The sequence below is a fragment of the Panulirus ornatus genome, chromosome 45, assembly GCF_036320965.1.
Source record: "Panulirus ornatus isolate Po-2019 chromosome 45, ASM3632096v1, whole genome shotgun sequence".
NCBI classification, from domain to species: domain Eukaryota; kingdom Metazoa; phylum Arthropoda; class Malacostraca; order Decapoda; family Palinuridae; genus Panulirus; species Panulirus ornatus.
The window spans coordinates 9,177,368-9,201,893 of NC_092268.1; the positions used below are offsets into that span (position 1 = coordinate 9,177,368).

General features: G+C 39.4%; 1 protein-coding gene across 1 annotated transcript in view; it reads right to left on the reverse strand.

Moving 5' to 3' along the window:
* Positions 1-206: 206 nt before the first annotated feature.
* The window catches only part of LOC139762935 (glutamate receptor ionotropic, NMDA 2B-like), a 421,764-nt gene continuing 397,444 nt past the window's right edge, over positions 207-24,526 (reverse strand). The window contains exons 22-23 of the mRNA XM_071688232.1: positions 17,165-17,377; positions 207-801 (exon numbers count right to left, since the gene is read on the reverse strand). Of these exons, the coding sequence (XP_071544333.1) occupies positions 759-801; positions 17,165-17,377 (256 nt within the window). The 3' untranslated portion in view covers positions 207-758. The remainder of the gene's footprint in view (positions 802-17,164; positions 17,378-24,526) is intronic.

Consider the following 24,526-nt stretch of genomic DNA (forward strand, 5'->3'; position numbering starts at 1 on the left):
CTATTCAGTTTTTTATATGCATATTCTCATGTTTTGAAACTAATTCAATTTACATGTATTAAAAGGTATATGGATTATGGAGCACCTCTCTCACATAAAACTATACATATACATATATATACATACATATATATATATATATATATATATATATATATATATATATATATATATATATATATATATATATAGTGTCATTTAAGCTTTTCCACTATAATTCATGTGTACAGATCTTTACATTTTGAGCTTCTATCCAAAATACAAGTCTTCATTTGCCTTACCTTATTAAAACCCAACATTTCTTCGTATAATATCCAGTCCAAAGGCGAGAAGTTTTCAAGTGAGGGAAAGTGACCTTCCACCTCTTTCTGCACATTTCATTTGCGCAGAGGATCACATGTGTACAAAGATCATGGTTTGACAAAGAAACGAACATGTCCCTTGAAGACCATTTGTGCGCAGAGACTATCATTGTTGCAAAGAATTCACCTTTGTTTGCACAAACAATGAAAGTGTAAACAACAATTGTATGCAAGGAGGTGTGTAAGAAGCACATGGGCGCGATGACCATACATGCGCAAAGACAAGAAATGCACAAAGGTCATTTGTCTGCAGAGACCAAGTGTAAGCAGTACAAAGGTCAAGACTGCAAGAAGACAATTGGTGTACACAAACAATATAAATGTGCAAAGACATTTGTGCATACGGACCATTATTGCACAAAGTCCACGGGTCTCTCTCCTTTATCCAGTTGCTCTCTACAGCACTGTCTCAATTTCCGCTATTTCAGTTGAAATTGGCCTGAAATGGAAAAAAGAGAGAAATTATTCCAACTGACATGAAGTATTTTGATAATTCTTTTTTGTCATTTTGATAACCAAATATTTATAACATACATATAACTTGCAAATATTGGTTGAATATTTCACCAAAATTACAATACATGTAAGTCACAAAACATCACTAATTTGGTTCTCAAAATGGTCTTTAGTTTTCATACAAATAACTTTTCCCCATATGTAAGGTTAACATGACTGACTCCATTCTGTAAAAGTCCCTTTAATGTCTTCATTTTCAAAACGTGAAAAGATGGTTAGTGTCACAAATGAGTCGTCTCCTGATGATGGATGAAACCCTGAACTACTAAGGCACTAGTTTAGGGACTGGCTCTGTTAACCAGACACAAAACTAGGCTGTAGAGCCAGGCTGGGTTTGGTTATGAGGGAAACTGTAATATTTTCCCCCAACATGAATAACTTATGAGGACAAGGAGGGACTCAGTGAAGGGAATGAGTGGCTTCCGTGGCACACAGTACAATACTGAACTTCAGGGAGGCATGTTACGGTCACTGACACATTAAGAGATGATCAGAAATGTATCTTTTCAGAGAAACATGGACTCCTACATGCCCTATGTTTAAATTCTTCAAAGGCAGTCAAAACACAGTTAAAGTACTCACCTTGATTTTCACAATACACAAGGAACTGGTGAGGGATCGAGTTTCAAATGATCAGGCACCGTAACTTACCATCCATGAAGAGGGAAGAGCAAGAGATGGAATGGAAGGGGTCAAGGGCATTAGGCAAGGTTGGGAAAGGGAGTGGGAGAGGAAGGGATGGAGGGAGAGCCACGAGAAGGGTTGGAGAGACTAGTAAGAGATGCAGAGAGAGTGATGGAAATGCATGAATGAATGGAAGAAGAGGTGAGGACTGGGCCAGAAAGAACAGAGAAAGCAGAATAAAAAAAAAAAAAAGTGAAGACACGAGGGATAAGTGTGGATGATGGTGGAAAAGGAGCAGTTCTGGGAACTGTCTGTATGATTGCACTGGGGCTAAGTAAGGTGGCAGGGATGGTGAGAAAGGGAGGCGAGAATGGGAATGGTTGGGTATTATGGACGAGGGAGATAGAAATGGAGAGAGTATAGGGATGGTGTGAATAGCTGCAGATGGTGATGAAAGGAGAAGGTAGCAATTGACGGAGTGACAGCAAGGATGGAGAAGGCAGAGAACTGTGAAGATGGGAAAGCTACAGGGATGATCTGTCTGACTGGGAACGAGATAGTAATGAGGAAATAATCTGGTGTTCAGGAGTGATGATGTAGTGGGATGATAGGATGATAAACATAAGAGGTAATGACCCTAATCAAATTCTTGGCCTCAAAGCATTATTCATTATTCTCCTAACCAATTTGTCTTCCATTACTAGATCGACCCCAGACTTGATCAAGACAATGAAAATAACACACTGGTCTACTGCTGTGCACATGTGCCATTGCTATAGACACAGATGTAATGTACATTTTGTCCTACTGTGGTGTACAAAGCAAGTGTACTGAACAAACAGGTGTTCTAAATAAAGCAAGTGATCTTCAGCCAAACAACTACAAGAAAAAGAAGAAAAGAAAGAACAGATCCGAAGTCACACCTGTCATAAACAAACATTTGAACAAAAAATACAAACAAATAACATAACATTCACGGTGGCTTTGTTCTTCTCTCTACTTACAGGGATAATATAGTGTATATACATCAAGATTTTACATTATATATATATACATATATATATATATATATATATATATATATATATATATATATATATATATATATATATATATAATCTGATTTAAGTATATCATTCCAGAACGCTTTTCAAAAGGATCCTGCAGCTTTAAGGCTGCTCCACAATCAGCAGCTGGGAAAGGATGGACTCCTTTTAAAGTGAGAAGTTTCTCATTCGGAAGAGTTGCTTTCTTTTTCCACCAATACATCTTTGCCAATGGTGACTTTTCATTCATAACCTAACCCCATGCAGGCAAAGTCCATTTGTGCCTGTGTGTGTGCCTGTGTGTGTGTGTGTGTGTGTGTGTGTGTGTGTGTGTGTGTGTGTGTGTGTGTGTGTGTGTCTGTGTGTGTGTGTGTGTATGTGTGTGTGTGTGTGTGTGTGTGTCTGTGTGTGTGTGTCTGTGTATGTGTGTGTGTGTGTGTGTGTGTCTGTGTGTGTGTGTGTGTGTGTGTGTATGTGTGTGTGTGTGTGTATGTGTGTCTGTGTGTGTGTGTGTGTGTGTGTGTGTGTGACTGTGTGTGTGTGTGTGTGTGTGTGTGTGTCTGTGTCTGTGTGTGTGTATGTGTGTGTGCCTGTGTGTGTGTGTGTGTGTGTGTGTGTGTGTGTGTGTGTGTGTGTGTGTGTGTGTGTCTGTGTATGTGTGTGTGTGTGTGTGTGTGTGTGTCTGTGTATGTGTGTGTGTATGTGTGTGTGTGTGTGTGTCTGTGTGTGTGTGTGTGTCTGTGTATGTGTGTGTGTATGTGTGTGTGTGTGTGTGTGTGTGTGTGTGTGTGTGTGTGTGTGGGGGGTATATATATTTTATTTACTTATCATACTTTGACGTGGCCTCCCACGTTAGCGAGGTAGCGCAAAGAAACAGACGAAAGAATGGCCCAACCCACCCACATACACATGAATATACATACACGTCCACACACGTAAAAATACATAACTATACATTTCAACGTATTCATATATATACATACACAGACACATACATATATACACATGTACATATTCACATATGCTGCCTTCATCCATTCCTGACGCCACCCCGCTACACATGAAATAACAACCACCTCCCCCCACATGTGCGCGAGGTAGCGCTAGGAAAACACAACAAAGGCCACATTCGTTCACACTCAGTCTCCAGTTGTCATGTAATAATGCACCGAAACCACAGCTCCCTTTCCACATCCAGGCCCCACACAACTTTCCATGGTTTACTCCAGATGCTTCACATGCCCTGGTTCAATCCACTGACAGCACGTTGACCCCGGTATACCACATCGATCCAATACACTCTATTCCTTGTCCTCCTTTCACCCTCCTGCATGTTCAGGCCCCGATCACACAAAATCTTTTTCACTCCATCTTTCCACCTCCAATTTGGTCTCCCACTTCTCCTCGTTCCCTCCACCTCCGACACATATATCCTCTTCGTCAATCTTTCCTCACTCATTCTCTCCATGTGACCAAACAATTTCAAAACACCCTCTTCTGCTCTCTCAGCCACACTCTTTTTATTACCACACATCTCTCTTACCCTATTCTTACTTACTCGATCAAACCACCTCACACCACATATTGTCCTCAAACATCTCATTTCAAGCACATCCACCCTCCTCCGCACAACTCTATCCATGGCCCACGCCTCGCAACCATACAACATTGTTGGAAACACTATTCCTCCAAACATACCCATTTTTGCTTTCCGAGATAATGTTCTCGACTTCCACACATTCTTCAATGCTCCCAGAACATTCGCCCCCTCCCCCACCCTATGACTCACTTCCGCTTCCATGGTTCCATCCATTGCCAAATCCACTGCCAGATATCTAAAACACTTTACTTCCTCCAGTTTTTCTCCATTCAAACTCACCTCCCAATTGACTTGACCCTCAACCCTACTGTACCTAATAACCTTGCTCTTATTCACATTTACTCTTAACTTTCTTCTTTCACACACTTTACCAAACTCAGTCACCAGCTTCTGCAGTTTCTCATACGAATCAGCCACCAGCTGATGATACAGCGCTGGTGGCTGATTCGGGTGAGAAACTGCAGAAGCTGGTGACTGAGTTTGGTAAAGTTTGTGAAAGAAGAAAGCTGAGAGTAAATGTGAATACGAGCAAGGTTATTAGGTACAGTAGGGTTGAGGGTCAAGTCAACTGGGAGGTAAGTTTGAATGCAGAAAAACTGGAGGAAGTAAAGTGTTTTAGATATCTGGGAGTGGATTTGGCATCAGATGGAACCTTAGGAGAGGAAGTGATCATAGGGTGAGGGAGGGGGCGAAAATCCTGGGAGCCTTGAAGAATGTGTGGAAGTCGAGAACATTATCTCGGAAAGCAAAAATGGGTATGTTTGAAGGAATAGTGGTTCCAACAATGTTGTATGGTTGCGAGGCGTGGGCTATGGATAGAGTTGTGCGCAGGAGGATGGATGTGCTGGAAATGAGATGTTTGAGGACAATGTGTGGTGTGAGGTGGTTTGATCGAGTAAGTAACGTAAGGGTAAGAGAGATGTGTGGTACTAAAAAGTGTGGTTGAGAGAGCAGAAGAGGGCGTATTGAAATGGTTTGGTCACATGGAGAGAATGAGTGAGGAAAGATTGACAAAGATACGTGTGTCAGAGGTGGAGGGAACAAGAAGTGGGAGACACCAACAAAGTATAATAAATAATAATAGATATATATTATCTATGTATCTATTTTGCTTTGTCGCTGTCTCCCGCGTTAGCGAGGTAGCGCAAGGAAACAGACGAAAGAATGGCCCAACCCACCCACATACACATGTATATACATACACGTCCACACACGCAAATATACATACCTATACATCTCAACGTATACATATATATACACACACAGACATATACATATATACACATATGTATTGGATGGAAAGGAGTACAGTCTCATCAAGGAACTTCTTCCTCCATAGGAGTCCACCATTTCCCTGCTCCAGCTTGGAGTGCAGACTGAAGACGTAGGAACCCCATACATCAGATCAAGGGGTGTACACTGATATATATATATATATATATATATATATATATATATATATATATATATATATATATATATATATATATATATGTAACAAATGGGAGCATATTGTTAACAATGTAAACAGATTTACAATTAGGCCACACAAGCGAATCATACGGGAAGACTACAACAACAGGTGACAAGAGGATATCAAACAATAAACATTAGATAATAAATTTGGTCATGTAAAAGCCAGGGAAGTAGGATAACACATGAAAATGAATAAGAAGACCTGCTAAATGTGGTAATGGAACATTTTGAGATGAAGCATGAAGGAGAAGACGAAAGGAGAAAAGTACAAAAAGGATAATAAGATGTTCAAAGGGAAAAAAATTTGGGTAATAGGTAAACTCACGGGAAAAAAATGCTATAAGAGCCAAAAGAATGGATATAAAGAAACATTACAGTCTGGTTAAAAAGAAATGATTATAAATATATAAAATATAAACTATGGTCATACAGAAAAACTGTAAAACAATTTAACAAAGTGATAAACTATGAAGGGTAACATAAATCTCCAGGATTCTATAATTTCTTTTTAAGTTTAATGGAACTGTAAAGGAAAATTTTAAGCTTTTTTTGTTGCAAATTTTAAAACAACTTTAATTGCATTTCCATATCTTGCTCAATGATCCAATAAAGTTAGAGAGGACTTTATACTATTAAAGTGCTTTATATTACATACGTAAAACAAAAAGTAGATTTAAAAATTCAGTTTTAGTTAGTCTCCCGAAAAACCACATCAAAGTGAAATGAACCATAAAGATATACCGTAGTTATTAGCTGAGATCATGTGAGTCTTTAAAACTATGTTCAAAGTTTCTGGAGAACTCTGTATGAGAAAATCTAACTCACAAGATGGAGGTAAAATACTGAGCGTCCTAAATGTCCCAGTGAAGGAGAAGTTTGAGGTATGTGTATGTGAAATTATGCTCATTAAATCAAGAGACACCGGAAGTTTGAGTATGTGTATGTGAAATTATGCTCATTAAATCATGAGACACCGGAAGTTTGAGTATGTGTATGTGAAATTATGCTCATTAAATCATGAGACACCGGAAGTTTGAGGTATGTGTATGTGAAATTATGCTCATTAAATCATGAAGCTCTGGATATGTTTAAATGACATTGCTGTATGTCTGTTTTTGAAGTTCCTTGCTAAAGCTGGACGGAGAAGTATATCCATACATATGAAAAGTCTATACAAAATTGATCCTCAAACAACTGCTCATCTACCTTTCACTGCCAGGGACACAAGCAATTCACATAAATCGTTAAGGAACTTTCTTACAACCAATGCTCATGACACACCAGTTCTCCAAAGGAAACACTTTGGCTCAGTTGCAATCTATGCACGATCCACTCCTGGCAACACATTGAAATTCCTTATATGTAGATACTTGACAACATAGTATCAATCCTAAAAACCCTTTTAAGCCACTCAACACCCAATCCTTTTACCATCCCATGTCACTTTGTCTTCAACATTCATCATCTGAAAAAATCCATAACAGAATCAGGCCAATGATCCCACTCTCGCCTACACAACATGGCTTTAGACCCATTCATTCAACAACAACACTGCTAAAGATATATGGCTTCAACCAAACACAATACACCTCCCTATATGTAACTGTGGTAAAAGACATCAACAAAATAGTTAACAGTCCATGACACATCCTCACACAAACTATATTAGGAAACATCGTACAAGACAGTGACACAAAGTGGTTGGCCAACTTCCTAACTAACTATCAAGCTAGCCTCACTCACAAAGGGTTTATCTCTAGACTCGTTTAGCTCCACAAAGTTCACCAAGGATCAGGTCCTCCTCCAATCCTCTTCAACCTCTTCCTACAAGACTCCCATTACCTCCTCAGCCCACAGTATGAAGCTCCTCTCATACACAGACGACCTCACAATTACAAACAGCACCCAGTTGATGCAGAAACAAAGAAGAAAAGAAGCACCACTACATTATGCAATAAAACAAATTGTGGCTCACCCATAACAGTATGTCTGCATACTGCATAACAATATGTCTGTAACTTGTGTGCACTGGGACACCTTTCTATTACCTATCTCTGTATATTATAAAACAGAAATTAGAAATATGAATTTATCCCTTTAAAAGCATGTTACTTTATATTTAGCAAATTTAACACTAATGAAATTGGATGAATGGAATGGCACACAAAAGGTGAAGTTTGCAGGAGAATATGCAAGAGACAGAATCAACAAAGGTTGGGTCTCATAGATACATACCAAAAGACTGTCTTAACAATGTTCTGGTCTGTTAGTGACACATGATAACGTCAACAAAACTTAAGTCATCATACAAACATATACGAGACAATGTCAACAAAGAATCAGTCTTCACAGATAGATACAAACAACAGTGTGTCAACAAAGGTTGAATCTTCTCAGGTACAAACAAATGGTGTCAACAAACAAATGGTGTCAACAAAGGTTTGGTTCACACAGTGAGATGTGAACAGCTATGTCATCTAAGGTCCAGACTTGGGATGTGGTTGTACCGTCTTGGGGCAGGTCAATTTTTTTTTTAACAACATTTCTCTTTATCTTTTATATCTTATTGCTTTGAAAATATTTATCATAAAAATGAGTAGGCTTTTATTTCCTTTGGAATATACTGAGTACAAAAGCCCTTATTATCAAGACTTGAAATGTGTCTTCACAGTTATCTAACACTCACCTTGAATGTGTAACTTGAAACCCATCAGAACTGGTGTGATTATCCATATCAAAATGTTCAGTCAATACATCATATGAATGGTAACATTTTAACAGATCTCACTTAAAACTAATGCTGAATTATAATTCATATTTTCCCCACATTATGAAATGTCTTTGGCAGAATATATATACTTGTAAATCTAGAGTATCTGTTGACGAAGGGTGTCAGGATTAGAATATTTCAAGGTTTAAGTGGTATTAACCTTCCCAACTCGGAATATTCTACTTGGTTTTGAGAATTCTTTTTTCTATATAATGGACCACTAATTACAGCAGTCACACACACTGATGTCTTTTCCTCTCTTGTATTCCAGGTGAGACTCAGACAATGTCTGAGATCTAGAGGGTTCAGCATTCACTGTTCTACTTGGAAGATATACTTTGAGAAAGGTAATTGAACAATTTATAATAAACTGTTCAGCCAGATCAACAGTATTTCCCCCCCCCCCAAAAAAAAAAAATGAAAATATAATGAGTATCTCCATGGAAATTCTTTATAGAGAACATCTTGGCGCTCAAAAATCCATGACAAAAATTGTCAAAATCTCTCTTTTTTTTTTTTCAACTGGCAAAGTTAAAATTTGACATTGCTCATGCAAAATATCTTGTAGTTTTGAGAGTAAGGGAACAAATGACCTCTCCTGCAGAGGTACAGGTCACACCTCAGCCTGGTCCACTCACCAAGCGTCAGGGAGAGAAGGGATCATGGTCCCACTCACCACCAAACATCTGAGGAAGCAAGTGGAGGGGGGAGGAAAGGGTCGCTTGACAGAAGATGCATGACAGACATAAGATGAAGTGAGTGGCATTTTCTGTCTTTCAATTTTACAAGAAATATGAATCATATGGACCGCTAAATTACTGCCACAGTGTTCCCTTTACAATAATGACAGGGATATATTTTGTGAATATGTTGCTCTGGGTACCAAATTCCATTGCATTTGACTTTAATTACTTTAAAAGATAATTATCTATCTTCCTATACATATCTTGAAAGAACTTTACTAAGCTATAATTGACCATTCAATGCCAAATGTTCTAAAATCCTCAGGTATGATTAATCATGAAGGTTTCATTTATTTTCTGGCACTTGCAGTATTTGTGGAAGCCACTGTGGACAATGGTCAGAAGAATGTCATTGTTATCATATAGTGTACGTGCTGAAACTGCCACTCACTTCTCAAGAGAAAATACATAAAGGAAGCTCGAGGCCATGGAAGTTTAATTCTAAATCTTTGTATATCTACACCTTTAGAATGTCTAATTTAATAAGAAAAATAAAGCTCTCCAATTTTAACATTAATATATATATATATATATATATATATATATATATATATATATATATATATATATATATATATATATATATATGTATATATTTTTCTTTTTTTTTGCTTTGTCGCTGTCTCCCACGTTTGCGAGGTAGCGCAAGGAAACAGACGAAAGAAATGGCCCAACCCACCCACATACACATGTATATACATACGTCCACACACGCAAATATACATACCTACACAGCTTTCCATGGTTTACCCCAGACGCTTCACATGCCTTGATTCAATCCACTGACAGCACGTCATCCCCGGTATACCACATCGATCCAATACACTCTATTCCTTGCCCTCCTTTCACCCTCCTGCATGTTCAGGCCCCGATCACACAAAATCTTTTTCACTCCATCTTTCCACCTCCAATTTGGTCTCCCACTTCTCCTCGTTCCCTCCACCTCCGAGACATATATCCTCTTGGTCAATCTTTCCTCACTCATTCTCTCCATGTGCCCAAACCATTTCAAAACACCCTCTTCTGCTCTCTCAACCACGCTCTTTTTATTTCCACACATCTCTCTTACCCTTACATTACTTACTCGATCAAACCACCTCACACCACACATTGTCCTCAAACATATCATTTCCAGGACATCCATCCTCCTGCGCACAACTCTATCCATAGCCCACGCCTCGCAACCATACAACATTGTTGGAACCACTATTCCTTCAAACATACCCATTTTTGCTTTCCGAGATAATGTTCTCGACTTCCACACATTCTTCAAGGCTCCCAGGATTTTCGCCCCCTCCCCCACCCTATGACCCACTTCCGCTTCCATTGTTCCATCCGCTGCCAGATCCACTCCAAGATATCTAAAACACTTTACTTCCTCCAGTATTTCTCCATTCAAACTTACCTCCCAATTGACTTGACCCTCAACCCTACTGTACCTAATTACCTTGCTCTTATTCACATTTAATACTTGGGGATAGGGGAGAAAGAATAATTCCCACATATTCCCTGAGTGCCATAGAAGGCAAGTAAAAGGGGAGGGAGTGGAGGGCCTGGAAATCCTCCCCTCTCGTTTTTAATTTTCCAAAAGAAGGAAGAGAAAAGGGGGCTAAGTGAGGATATTCCCTCAAAGGTTCAGTCCTCTGTTCTTAGCGCTAATTCACTAATGCAGGAAACGGTGAATAGTATCAAAGAAAAAAAAAAATATATATATATATATATATATATATATATATATATATATATATATATATATATATATATATATATACATGAAGAGAGTGGTGAGAGTGAGCTTGGGAAGGAGACTTGTGTGAGGAAGTACCAGGAGAGACTGAGTACAGAAAGGAAAAAGGTGAGAACAAAGGAGGTAAGGGGAGTGGGGGAGAATGGGATGTATTTAGGGAAGCAGTGATGGCTTGCGCAAAAGATGCTTGTGGCATGAGAAGCATGGGAGGTGGGCAGATTAGAAAGGGTAGTGAGTGGTGGGATGAAGAAGTAAGATTATCAACAACAGAGAAGAGAGAGGCTTTTGGACGATTTTTGCCGGGAAATAATGCAAATGAATGGGAGATGTATAAAAGAAAGAGGCAGGAGGTCAAGAGAAAGGTACAAGAGGTGAAAAAGAGGGCAAATGAGAGTTGGGGTGAGAGAGTATCATTAAATTTTAGGGAGAATAAAAGGATGTTTTGGATGGAGGTAAATAAAGTGCATAAGACAAGGGAGCAAATGGGAACTTCAGTGAAGGGGGCTAATGGGGAGGTGATAACAAGTAGTGGTGATGTGAGGAGATGAAGTGAGTATTGTGAAGGTTAGTTGAATGTGTTTGATGATAGAGTGGCAGATATTGGGTGTTTTGGTCAAAGTGGTGTGCAAAGTGAGAGGGTGAGGAGGAATAATTTGGTAAACTGAGAAGTAGTAAAAGCTTTGCGGAAGATGAAAGCCGGCAAGGCAGCGGGTTTGAATGGTATTGCAGTGGAATTTATTAAAAAAAAAAAAGGGGGTGACTGTATTGTTGAATGGGTGGTAAGGCGGAATGCTTGCATAGTGCCATTGTACATAGGCAAAGGGGATAAGAGTGAGTGCTCAAATTACAGAGGTATAAGTTTGTTGAGTATTCCTGGTAAATTATATTGGAGGGTATTGATTGAAAGGGTGAAGGCATGTACAGAGCATCAGATTGGGGAAGAGCAGTGTGGTTTCAGAAGTGGTAGAGGATGTGTGGATCAGGTGTTTGCTTTGAAAAATGTATGTGAGAAATACTTAGAAACGCAAATGTATTTGTATGTAGCATTTATGGATCTGGAGAAGGCATATGAGAGATCTGATAGAGATGCTCTGTGGAAGGTATTAAGAATATATGGTGTGGGAGGCAAGTTGGTAGAAGCGTGAAAAGTTTTTATTGAGGATGTAAGGCATGTGTAAGTGTAGCACGAGAGGAAAGTCATTGGTTCTCAGTGAATGTAGGTGTGCGTAAGGGGTGCGTGATGTCTCCATGGTTGTTTAATTTGTTTATGGATGGGGTTGTTAGGGAGGTGAATGCAAGAGTTTTGGAAAGAGGATTAAGTATGCAGTCTGTTGTGGATGAGAGAGCTTGAGAAGTGAGTCAGTTGCTGTTCGCTGATGATACAGCGCTGGTGGCTGATTCGGGTGAGAAACTGCAGAAGCTGGTGACTGAGTTTGGTAAAGTGTGTGAAAGAAGAAAGCTGAGAGTAAATGTGAATAAGAGCAAGGTTATTAGGTACAGTAGGGTTGAGGGACAAGTCAATTGGGAGGTAAGTTTGAATGGATAAAAACTGGAGGAAGTGAAGTGTTTTAGATATCTGGGAGCGGATTTGGCATCAGATGGAACCATGGAAGGGAAGTGAATGATAGGGTGGGGGAGTGGGGGAAGTTCTGCATGTTCAGGCCCCGATCACACAAAATCTTTTTCACTCCATCTTTCCACCTCCAATTTGGTCTCCCTCTTCTCCTTGTTCCCTCCACCTCCGACACATATATCCTCTTGGTCAATCTTTCCTCACTCATCCTCTCCATGTGCCCAAACCACTTCAAAACACCCTCTTCTGCTCTCTCAACCACGCTCTTTTTATTTCCACACATCTCTCTTACCCTTACGTTACTCACTCGATCAAACCACCTCACACCACACATTGTCCTCAAACATCTCATTTCCAGCACATCCATCCTCCTGCGCACAACTCTATCCATAGCCCACGCCTCGCAACCATACAACATTGTTGGAACCACTATTCCTTCAAACATACCCATTTTTGCTTTCCGAGATAATGTTCTCGACTTCCACACATTCTTCAAGGCCCCCAGGATTTTCGCCCCCTCCCCCACCTTATGATCCACTTCCGCTTCCATGGTTCCATCCGCTGCCAGATCCACTCCCAGATATCTAAAACACTTCACTTCCTCCAGTTTTTCTCCATTCAAACTCACCTCCCAATTGACTTGACCCTCAACCCTACTGTACCTAATAACCTTGCTCTTATTCACATTTAATACTTGGGGATAGGGGAGAAAGAATAATTCCCACATATTCCCTGAGTGCCATAGAAGGCAAGTAAAAGGGGAGGGAGTGGAGGGCCTGGAAATCCTCCCCTCTCGTTTTTAATTTTCCAAAAGAAGGAAGAGAAAAGGGGGCTAAGTGAGGATATTCCCTCAAAGGTTCAGTCCTCTGTTCTTAGCGCTAATTCACTAATGCAGGAAACGGTGAATAGTATCAAAGAAAAAAATATATATATATATATATATATATATATATATATATATATATATATATATATATATATATATATACATGAAGAGAGTGGTGAGAGTGAGCTTGGGAAGGAGACTTGTGTGAGGAAGTACCAGGAGAGACTGAGTACAGAAAGGAAAAAGGTGAGAACAAAGGAGGTAAGGGGAGTGGGGGAGAATGGGATGTATTTAGGGAAGCAGTGATGGCTTGCGCAAAAGATGCTTGTGGCATGAGAAGCATGGGAGGTGGGCAGATTAGAAAGGGTAGTGAGTGGTGGGATGAAGAAGTAAGATTATCAACAACAGAGAAGAGAGAGGCTTTTGGACGATTTTTGCCGGGAAATAATGCAAATGAATGGGAGATGTATAAAAGAAAGAGGCAGGAGGTCAAGAGAAAGGTGCAAGAGGTGAAAAAGAGGGCAAATGAGAGTTGGGGTGAGAGAGTATCATTAAATTTTAGGGAGAATAAAAGGATGTTTTGGATGGAGGTAAATAAAGTGCATAAGACAAGGGAGCAAATGGGAACTTCAGTGAAGGGGGCTAATGGGGAGGTGATAACAAGTAGTGGTGATGTGAGGAGATGAAGTGAGTATTGTGAAGGTTAGTTGAATGTGTTTGATGATAGAGTGGCAGATATTGGGTGTTTTGGTCAAAGTGGTGTGCAAAGTGAGAGGGTGAGGAGGAATAATTTGGTAAACTGAGAAGTAGTAAAAGCTTTGCGGAAGATGTAAGCCGGCAAGGCAGTGGGTTTGAATGGTATTGCAGTGGAATTTATTAAAAAAAAAAAAGGGGGTGACTGTATTGTTGAATGGGTGGTAAGGCGGAATGCTTGCATAGTGCCATTGTACATAGGCAAAGGGGATAAGAGTGAGTGCTCAAATTACAGAGGTATAAGTTTGTTGAGTATTCCTGGTAAATTATATTGGAGGGTATTGATTGAAAGGGTGAAGGCATGTACAGAGCATCAGATTGGGGAAGAGCAGTGTGGTTTCAGAAGTGGTAGAGGATGTGTAGATCAGGTGTTTGCTTTGAAAAATGTATGAGAAATACTTAGAAACGCAAATGGATTTGTATGTAGCATTTATGGATCTGGAGAAGGCATATGAGAGATCTGATAGAGATGCTCTGTGGAAGGTATTAAGAATATATGGTGTGGGAGGCAAGTTGGTAGAAGCGTGAAAAGTTTTTATTGAGGATGTAAGGCATGTGTAAGTGTAGCACGAGAGGAAAGTCATTGGTTCTCAGTGAATGTAGGTGTGCGTAAGGGGTGCGTGATGTCTCCATGGTTGTTTAATTTGTTTATGGATGGGGTTGTTAGGGAGGTGAATGCAAGAGTTTTGGAAAGAGGATTAAGTATGCAGTCTGTTGTGGATGAGAGAGCTTGAGAAGTGAGTCAGTTGCTGTTCGCTGATGATACAGCGCTGGTGGCTGATTCGGGTGAGAAACTGCAGAAGCTGGTGACTGAGTTTGGTAAAGTGTGTGAAAGAAGAAAGCTGAGAGTAAATGTGAATAAGAGCAAGGTTATTAGGTACAGTAGGGTTGAGGGACAAGTCAATTGGGAGGTAAGTTTGAATGGATAAAAACTGGAGGAAGTGAAGTGTTTTAGATATCTGGGAGCGGATTTGGCATCAGATGGAACCATGGAAGGGAAGTGAATGATAGGGTGGGGGAGTGGGGGAAGTTCTGCATGTTCAGGCCCCGATCACACAAAATCTTTTTCACTCCATCTTTCCACCTCCAATTTGGTCTCCCTCTTCTCCTTGTTCCCTCCACCTCCGACACATATATCCTCTTGGTCAATCTTTCCTCACTCATCCTCTCCATGTGCCCAAACCACTTCAAAACACCCTCTTCTGCTCTCTCAACCACGCTCTTTTTATTTCCACACATCTCTCTTACCCTTACGTTACTCACTCGATCATACCACCTCACACCACACATTGTCCTCAAACATCTCATTTCCAGCACATCCATCCTCCTGCGCACAACTCTATCCATAGCCCACGCCTCGCAACCATACAACATTGTTGGAACCACTATTCCTTCAAACATACCCATTTTTGCTTTCCGAGATAATGTTCTCGACTTCCACACATTCTTCAAGGCCCCCAGGATTTTCGCCCCCTTCCCCACCCTATGATCCACTTCCGCTTCCATGGTTCCATCCGCTGCCAGATCCACTCCCAGATATCTAAAACACTTCACTTCCTCCAGTTTTTCTCCATTCAAACTCACCTCCCAATTGACTTGACCCTCAACCCTACTGTACCTAATAACCTTGCTCTTATTCACATTTACTCTTAACTTTCTTCTTCCACACACTTTTCCAAACTCAGTCACCAGCTTCTGCAGTTTCTCACCCGAATCAGCCACCAGCGCTGTATCATCAGCGAACAACAACTGACTCACTTCCCAAGCTCTCTCATCCCCAACAGACTTCATAAGGGGATAAGAGTGAGTGCTCAAATTACAGAGGTATAAGTTTGTTGAGTATTCCTGGGAAATTATATGGGAGGGTATTGATTGAGAGGGTGAAGGCATGTACAGAGCATCAGATTGGGGAAGAGCAGTGTGGTTTCAGAAGTGGTAGAGGATGTGTGGATCAGGTGTTTGCTTTGAAGAATGTATGTGAAAAATACTTAGAAAAGCAAATGGATTTGTATGTAGCATTTATGGATCTGGAGAAGGCATATGATAGAGTTGATAGAGATGCTCTGTGGAAGGTATTAAGAATATATGGTGTGGGAGGAAAGTTGTTAGAAGCAGTGAAAAGTTTTTATCGAGGATGTAAGGCATGTGTACGTGTAGGAAGAGAGGAAAGTGATTGGTTCTCAGTGAATGTAGGTTTGCGGCAGGGGTGTGTGATGTCTCCATGGTTGTTTAATTTGTTTATGGATAGGGTTGTTAGGGAGGTAAATGCAAGAGTTTTGGAATATATATATATATATATATATATATATATATATATATATATATATATATATATATATATATATATATGAAGGGTTTAATGCTCTGTACTGGACAGCAAGGTAAGCCTTCTCATGCAATTACACCTTAAGAACAATATATCAAAGGCATTTGGCTAGATTCATATTCCCAATATAATTGTTTAGATTTTGAATATGATCATTCTCCTGAATGTAATTTTCTACTGATCTATTATGCAATAATTTTCAACTTAAATAAATTAGAAATAATCTATTCACTCTCTAAATAAATTAGAAATAATCTATTCACTCTCTTTGCTGAGATATAATAATGATTACTATTTTGATATCTTTACTTATATGGCTAAAGTAATTTTCTGTTTTGGTTTCATTAAATGTGACACTTATTTTGTAATCCTACAGCCAAACAACATATCACCTGAAATATTTCTGCTCAATCTTTACTGTGGACAACATGATGATCATAGCAATGGCAGTCACAGTAGAGCATATTCCTATTTTACTTTCCAATCGTATTCCAAAGTGAAGCTCTTAATCTGGTGTCCTCGATAAACATTGCAGTTGGCTTGAAACCCAACCATGTCCTCACAGAAATCTCATTCCTACACAAATTTTTCTTTAATCATCTAAGATACAATTCTTCACTCAAATGCTCCATGTAATGATTTGCATCTCAGAGAGCGTAAGTTGATGAACATCCTACGAGCACTTGGGAGAATCATTCATATCCCTGTACAAAACTGTAACACATTATCTTATCTGGCTATCCCTAATGAAAAGGCCTTCCATGACCCCAGCTGAGACAACGACCACCGTGGCTACATGCACCTAAGAAGTCCTTCCAGTGGGCTATCTGGAGACCTATACTCGTAGCTCCGTTTTCTTTGTGGAGGGGGGACTGGCATGGTTGGCAGGCCTGCTTCAGTACACAGGATGTGGTTCCTTGTCAAGTCATGGCGTCTGTATGGATGCTGCTGTTGCAGGTGGTGGTGGTGAAGTGCCTGGTGCTGCTCTTGTTGTTGCTGATGGCTGCTTGTCGCACTAGAGGTAAAACGTGGGGAAAAAAAGAAAGTGTAAGTGTAGCTGGGTTGGCTGATCAATGTTAAGATGTATTGATTCTATACTTGAGTTGGGTTCAGTTCCAGGGATCTGGTATGCATTACTGTATTTCTTTAACATTTGTATCTAATTTATGATTACAGAATAAAAACCAAAAACATGCCCTATTAAAAAGTTTACAATTATTATGCATAATCATTGTAGTCTTATTGTATAAGCAAATATGTCAGATCTATTTATTACATTGCTTAGTATTAGTAAATAAAGGGGTCATCTTCATATCTGAGTTATAAAAATAAAATCCCATTATGTTTACAAAGAGAATCAAAAGGTAAATGGAGGCACACTGATAGTCGACTTGAATTCGCTTTTTCGTATCACTAAGGGTCTGAAGCCTGTTATGAAACATAAACACAGTGGTATAACACAGGAAGGTATTTGTACAAAGATACAGTGTCATTGTACAACAGATCTATAACTAAACTCTAGACTATAAATCCAGACACAGGTAACAACATGTTACAACTGCTGTTGTAACATGAAGATCACTACACACACACAAAAGCAAACTGTTCATTAATGTACAAATATTTTCAGTGCTCGCTGTGGAGATGATACCAGTCCTTTCCAGTACAAGACATCTAAAGCAAACTGCATCAAAAGTAAATATGTAAAATCATTCTGAGATGGATCATTTGTTTCTTATTAACAAATTATCTAAACTCTAATAAAAGATTTTCATTTCACAAACACAACAACTGTCAAAATTAACCAGCCAAATAATGAATGGTAGTAATGATCATTATCTTATCTAATCAAATATTTTCAATTAAATCATCATCCTAAGTTTCTATTTCTGATACTGGTATGTTTTTACTTAGACTCTAATGATATACCTTTATAACAACAAATTATTTCAAGTGATTTTTTTTTTCAGTCAATATCATTATGTAATTCCAGGACCCATTTTTGAACAATCCTTTAGCTAGAAGACTGCACTACATGACGGAACAGGATAATAATGAATTCCTTCAAAAGGAGAAGTTCTTTGACAAGATTTTACTCCCAGTAACAAAACCTTACCAAAAGTGACTTTTCATTCACAATGTAAATGTTTGCAAGTAGAGTCCATTAACACCTGTACGTATGTAAATATAAAAGAGACTCTTAGAGCAGGAAGTAAGTAGTAAGTAAGTATGAAAGTAAACATATATAAGTGTTACCGGGCTCTGCCTGCAAATGGTTGCACTGCGAATGAACAGTGACCTTTGGGGGAGATTGTATCACAACAACACAACAATATATGACCTGTGGCTGTGGCTACCTTCCTCACTCAGCACTGAGGGAAACTAAGACCAGAAGTGACTCATCCATCACTCAGGAAGCTAGTGATCTAATCCTTACAAGATCAACCTCCGTCACACCACATATCCTCAAGCAATTCGTTTCAATATCATCCATCTTCTTCCTTTTTTAAAGACAAAGACTAAGCCTTACATCCATACACTAGCAGGACTATTCCACTCTTGCAAATACTGATCTCTCCTATAGACTCCTTAATGCACTCGAGATCTGGGCCTAACCTTCTACCCTGCGACTCACTGTAGCCTCTACATCCTGTCCCTAATACCTACACCATTCCACTTCCTCCAGGAACTCCCAATTTAAACTAACACTCAAAGGATCATGTCTCATCCCACAGCTGCCATCTCATTCATCTTACTTTCACTGGGATCTAATTTCAACCTTTTTCTCTCTCACATGCTCTTCAAACTCTGCCACCAGAGACATGTTGCCCGTAAGCACAATTCCATATGCCCCTCACATCCTACCACTCCCAGTGCACTGTAGAACCACCCTTCGCTAAAAGACCACTCTCATTCACGTTCCCGCATCCCATCCATGAACAGATCAAACAGCCATGGTGATGTTATACATCCTTGATGTATAAGACAGCCAACTTGCTTTATGTCACAACGCATCATCAGGCACTTCATATCACCAATATCCACCTGCTTCCTTTCCCTTGCACTGGTGGACCACAACTCACATCCATACAACACAGCTGGGACCACTGAACTTTAAACATATATATTTCTTTACACATACTCCTTAATGAAACCTAGCTCCTAGCCACTCTTTTATCTTGTGATTAACTTCAGACCCCATGGTTCTAAGCAATGCTACTTTCACTCCTAGGTATACGGGATTCCTTTTCCACAAAGCCATTTCTGATCAGACCTATACAAAAACCTTTGTTACACAACCCTATGCTACATTTCATTACCTTACTTTTTTCATTTACTTTCAGCTTCTGTTCCACAATCTCCCAAGGTGTCAACATATTCTTTTTTCTTTGAGTCTGCCATCAGACCTGTGTCATCAGCAAACAGTGGCTGATTCCATCGCCATTCCCAGCATACAACAAATTCACATTACTACCTTCTACCCTGTCCTTGAAGACTGAATAGCTGTGGTAGCATCATACATGCTTGACACACACCCATCTTCACTACAAACCACTCACTCTCTTCCCTTCCTAATTGCACTATCTTTTCCTCCAAAACTCTAGGGACTGGGCTTTAAGGAGGGACCTAGGCTTGAGTAAACATTTTCTGTACACAGTAAACCCTCGATTTAATGGAGTAATAAGGGGAAGGGGTGTCCGTTAATGCCAAAAGTCCGTTAAATCTAATGTAACATAGTTGAGGTGTAGTTGATGAAGAAAACTTTTCAGTGAAAGAGAGAAAAAAGAGGCATTTGGGCAGTACTTAAAAGGAAGGAGTACAAACCATTGGGAGATGTATAAGAAAAAGTGGCAGGAGATTAAGAGGAAGGTGCAGGGGTTGAAAAAGAGAGCAAGTGAAAGTTGGGATGAGAGAGAGTATCATTAAACTTTAGAGAGAATATAAAGATGTTTTAGGAGGTAAACAATTTTTCAAATTATTAATTCATGTACCATTAAATCCAAAATCCATTATATTGGAATATGTTACTTCCAGGGTTTACTATTTATGATTCTAGCAAAGCCTTCTTTTCAGTCTCATTGGAGGAAAAAAAGTTGTTGATAAGATTACAAAAAACAAAACAAAACAATTTACATGGAATGTTTAGTGGACCAGAATTTGCTACATGTTTGTGCAGTCACCGTCATGTGTAATACATAAAGTATTTTCTGCCATGGTTAGTGACTTTGTTTGAATGGATTGCCTCACTCCTATTCTATTCCACAAGGACAATGAAAAGTTATGCCCACATGTTGAGTATTAACTGGCAATCTAGAGTCACTAAAATGATATATGTAGAGAGATTCATTTTTAGTAGTTCTTTGGGAAATGATGAAAGGAACATAAAAAAACAATCATTCTAAATTTTCCACAAGTCATCATATTTCACTTCCTGGATAATTTAGATGATTCTGTAAACTTACCTGAATATGTATTTCTCATTTTGAATATTTCTTGATCATGAACATGATGGGTAGGTGAAAAGAAATCTTGAGCTAATATGTCTTCATGAATCAGAAATTATGCTAAACTCAAATGACAAATCAAAAGTGTTAAAATGAGACCAATGACTGGATATCTTGACAATAACAAAATACGAGTAGGAGCCAAATCAAAAGAAGAATCTGGGTCCTTGGGCACGAGACAGTACAGACTTGAGCACAATAGTACAGTCCTTCATCCTTGAGCATTATAGCATAATTCTTGGATATGATGACCTGACCTTTGACCTAACCCTTAAAGATTAGGTTACAGTCCTTCATCCTTGAGCATTATAGCATAATTCTTGGATATGATGACCTGACCTTTGACCTAACCCTTAAAGATTAGGTCAAAGGTTATCATACACTCAATACCACTGCGACTAAAGGTCATATCCATGCTTGAGGAGTTAAAAAAAACATAATATGCATGCCTTTAATTTCTTCATCTTGGGAAAAATGAGGAAAACCATATCACTAAATATGTACCTCCATTAAGAATGTCAATCAACTGACATGAAATATATAAGGTGGTTTAAAAAGATGTTGCCAATCTTATGGAGCATTACCCGACATGGAATCATGAAACTAAAAGTAGAATCTAACATTATGCTAATATGATTAAGCTACTCCTTTCCTGATTTTAGTTAAATTCTTGTGATTGTATGTTTGAATGTTGGGTGAAGTGTGTACATCTAGAAAAATGGATGAGATCAGCATCACTAATTGTAGTCTTCACACCTCAATCAAGTATTAAAAAGATATCTGTAAAATTCTCTCACAAAGATCAGCCTTGAAGGCTCCCAACCTGGTGAAGCTTTGAAAGGTTTCTTGCTACTGGTTTGGAGCAAGATAACTGCATAAGGCAAAGTGGACAACATCTTCAGTGTCGGAAGCAAAGACAACATAAAGAATAAGTGTAATACAATTGTCGATAGTCTTAAGTCAACAAGAAGTCAAATTTCACTGGATACTGATATCCACAAAAGCAGAATTATGAGAATCATGCAATACAATTTAGGACTGTGTCCCTATCCTACTAAAACTGTGCAAAAGGTAACCTTAAAACACAAGTGGGGAAGCTTGCAACATCTTTCTAGAAATATGAAACCTCGAGCCAAACATAAATTCATGTAACTGTACAATTCTGATATCAAATAAAAATTGAGTATCTTTTAAGAGGTTTAGACATCTTTTGGTAACAACCCCATTAGACTGGTAACATACTTGAAGCATCCAATACTTTCTGTTTTATCATTTAGTGTGTAATAAATCTGAGCCTTTCTGAAAAATTTATATGTTATATGAAGGTGAGTGTTCAAACTAGAGGTATAAGTTTGTTGAGTATTCCTGGTAAATTATATGGGAGGGTATTGACTGAGAGGGTGAAGGCATGTACAGACCATCAGATTGGGGAAGAGCAGTGTGGTTTCAGAAGTGGTAGAGGATGTGTGGATCAGGTGTTTGCTTTGAAGAATGTATGTGAGAAATACTTAGAAAAGCAAATGGATTTGTATGTAGCATTTATGGATCTGGAGAAGGCATATGATAGAGTTGATAGAGATGCTCTGTGGAAGGTATTAAGAATATATGGTGTGGGAGGCAAGTTGTTAGAAGCAGTGAAAAGTTTTTATCAAGGATGTGAGGCATGTGTGCGAGTAGGAAGAGATGGGAGTGATTGGTTCCCAGTGAAGGTCGGTCTGTGGCAGGGGTGTGTGATGTCCCCGTGGATGCTTAATTTGTTAGGATAGAGGGGGTTAGTATGCAGTCTGTTGGGGATGAGAGGGCCTGGGAGGTGAGTCAGTTGTTGTTCGCCAAGCTCTGGTGGCTGATTCGAGAGAGAAACTGCAGAAGCTGGTGACTGAGTTTGGAAAAGTGTGTGAAAGGAGAAACTTGAGAGTAAATGCGAAAAGAGAAAGTTTATTAGGTTCAGTGTGGTTGAGGGAAAAGTAAATTAAGATGTAAGTTTAAATGAAGAAAAATTGGAGGAAGTGAAGTGTTTTAGGTATCTGGAAGTGGACTTAGCAGAAAATGGAACCATGGAAGCAAAGGTGAGTCACAGGGTGGGAGAGGGGCAAAGGTTCTGGGAGCGACGAAGAATGTGTGGAAGGAGAGAACATTATCGCGGAAAGCAAAAATTGGTATGCTTGAAGGAATAGTAGTCTAACAATATCATATGGATGCAAGGCATGGGCTATAGATAAGGCTGTATAGAGGGGGTGGATGTGTTGGAAATGAGATGTTTGAGAACAAAATGTGGTGTGAGGTGGTTTGATCGAGTAAGTAATGAAAGGGTAAAAAAAATGTGTAGAAATAATAAGAGTGCGACTGAGAAAGCAGAAAAGGGTGCCTTTAAATGGTTTGGACATATGGAGAGGATGAGTGAGGAAAAGTTGATAAAGAGGATATATGTGTCAGAGATGGGGGGAACAAGGAGAAGTGGGAGACCAAATTGGAGGTGGAAGGATAGAGTGAAAAAGATTCTGAGTGAGTGGGGCCTGAACATACAGGAGGGTGAGGGGCGTGCAAGGGATTGAGGGAACTGGAACGATGTGGTATACCAGGGTCAAGGGGCTGTCAATGGACTGACTCAGGACGTGTCTGGGCCTGGATGTGGATAGGGAGCTGTGGTTTCAGTGCATTACACATAACAGCTAAAGACTGAGTGTGAACGAATGTGGCCTTTTTTTTATCTGTTTTCTGGCACTACCTCGCTAATGCAGGAGGCACTGATACTGTTTCCTGTGGGGTGGGAATGGATGAAGGCAAGCAAGTATGAACAAGTACATGTGTATATATGTATATGTCTGTGTATGTGTATGTATGTGTGTAGATGTTGCTATGTATATGCATATATATGTATGTGTATGTGCATGTATGGAGTGAAAAAGATTTTGAGTGATCAGGGCCTGAACATACAGGAGGGTGAAAGGCGTGCAAGGAATAGAGTAAATTGGAATGATCCAGTATACCGTGGTTGACGTGCTGTCAATGTATTGAACCACGGCAAGTGAAGCGTTTGGGGTAAATCATGGAAATTTTGGTAGGGCCTGGATATGGAAAGGGAGCTGTGGTTTCGGTGCATTACTCATGACAGCTAGAGACCAAGTGTGAACGAATGTGGCCTTTGTTGTCTTTTCCTCGCGCTACCTCGTGGCATGCAGGGGGAGGGGGGTGCCATTTTCATGAGTGGCAGGGTGTCGACGAGAATGGATGAAGGCAGCAAGTCTGGATATGTACATGTGTATATATGTATATGTCTGTGTATTTATATGTATTCATACGTTGAAATGTATACGTATGTATATGTGCATGTGAGGGCATTTATGTATATATATGTGTATTTGGGTGGGTTGGGCCATTCTTTCGTCTGTTTCCTTGCACTAAATCGCTAACGCAGGAGACAGCGACTAAGTATATATATATATATATATATATATATATATATATAAATATATATATATATATATTTATATATTTTTATCCCTGGGGATAGGGGAGAAAGAATACTTCCCACGTATTCCCTGCGTGTCGTAGAAGGCGACTAAAAGGGAAGGGAGCGGGGGGCTGGAAATCCTCCCCTCTCATTTTTCTTTTTTTTTTTTTCCAAAAGAAGTAACAGAGAAGTGGGTCAGGTGAGAATA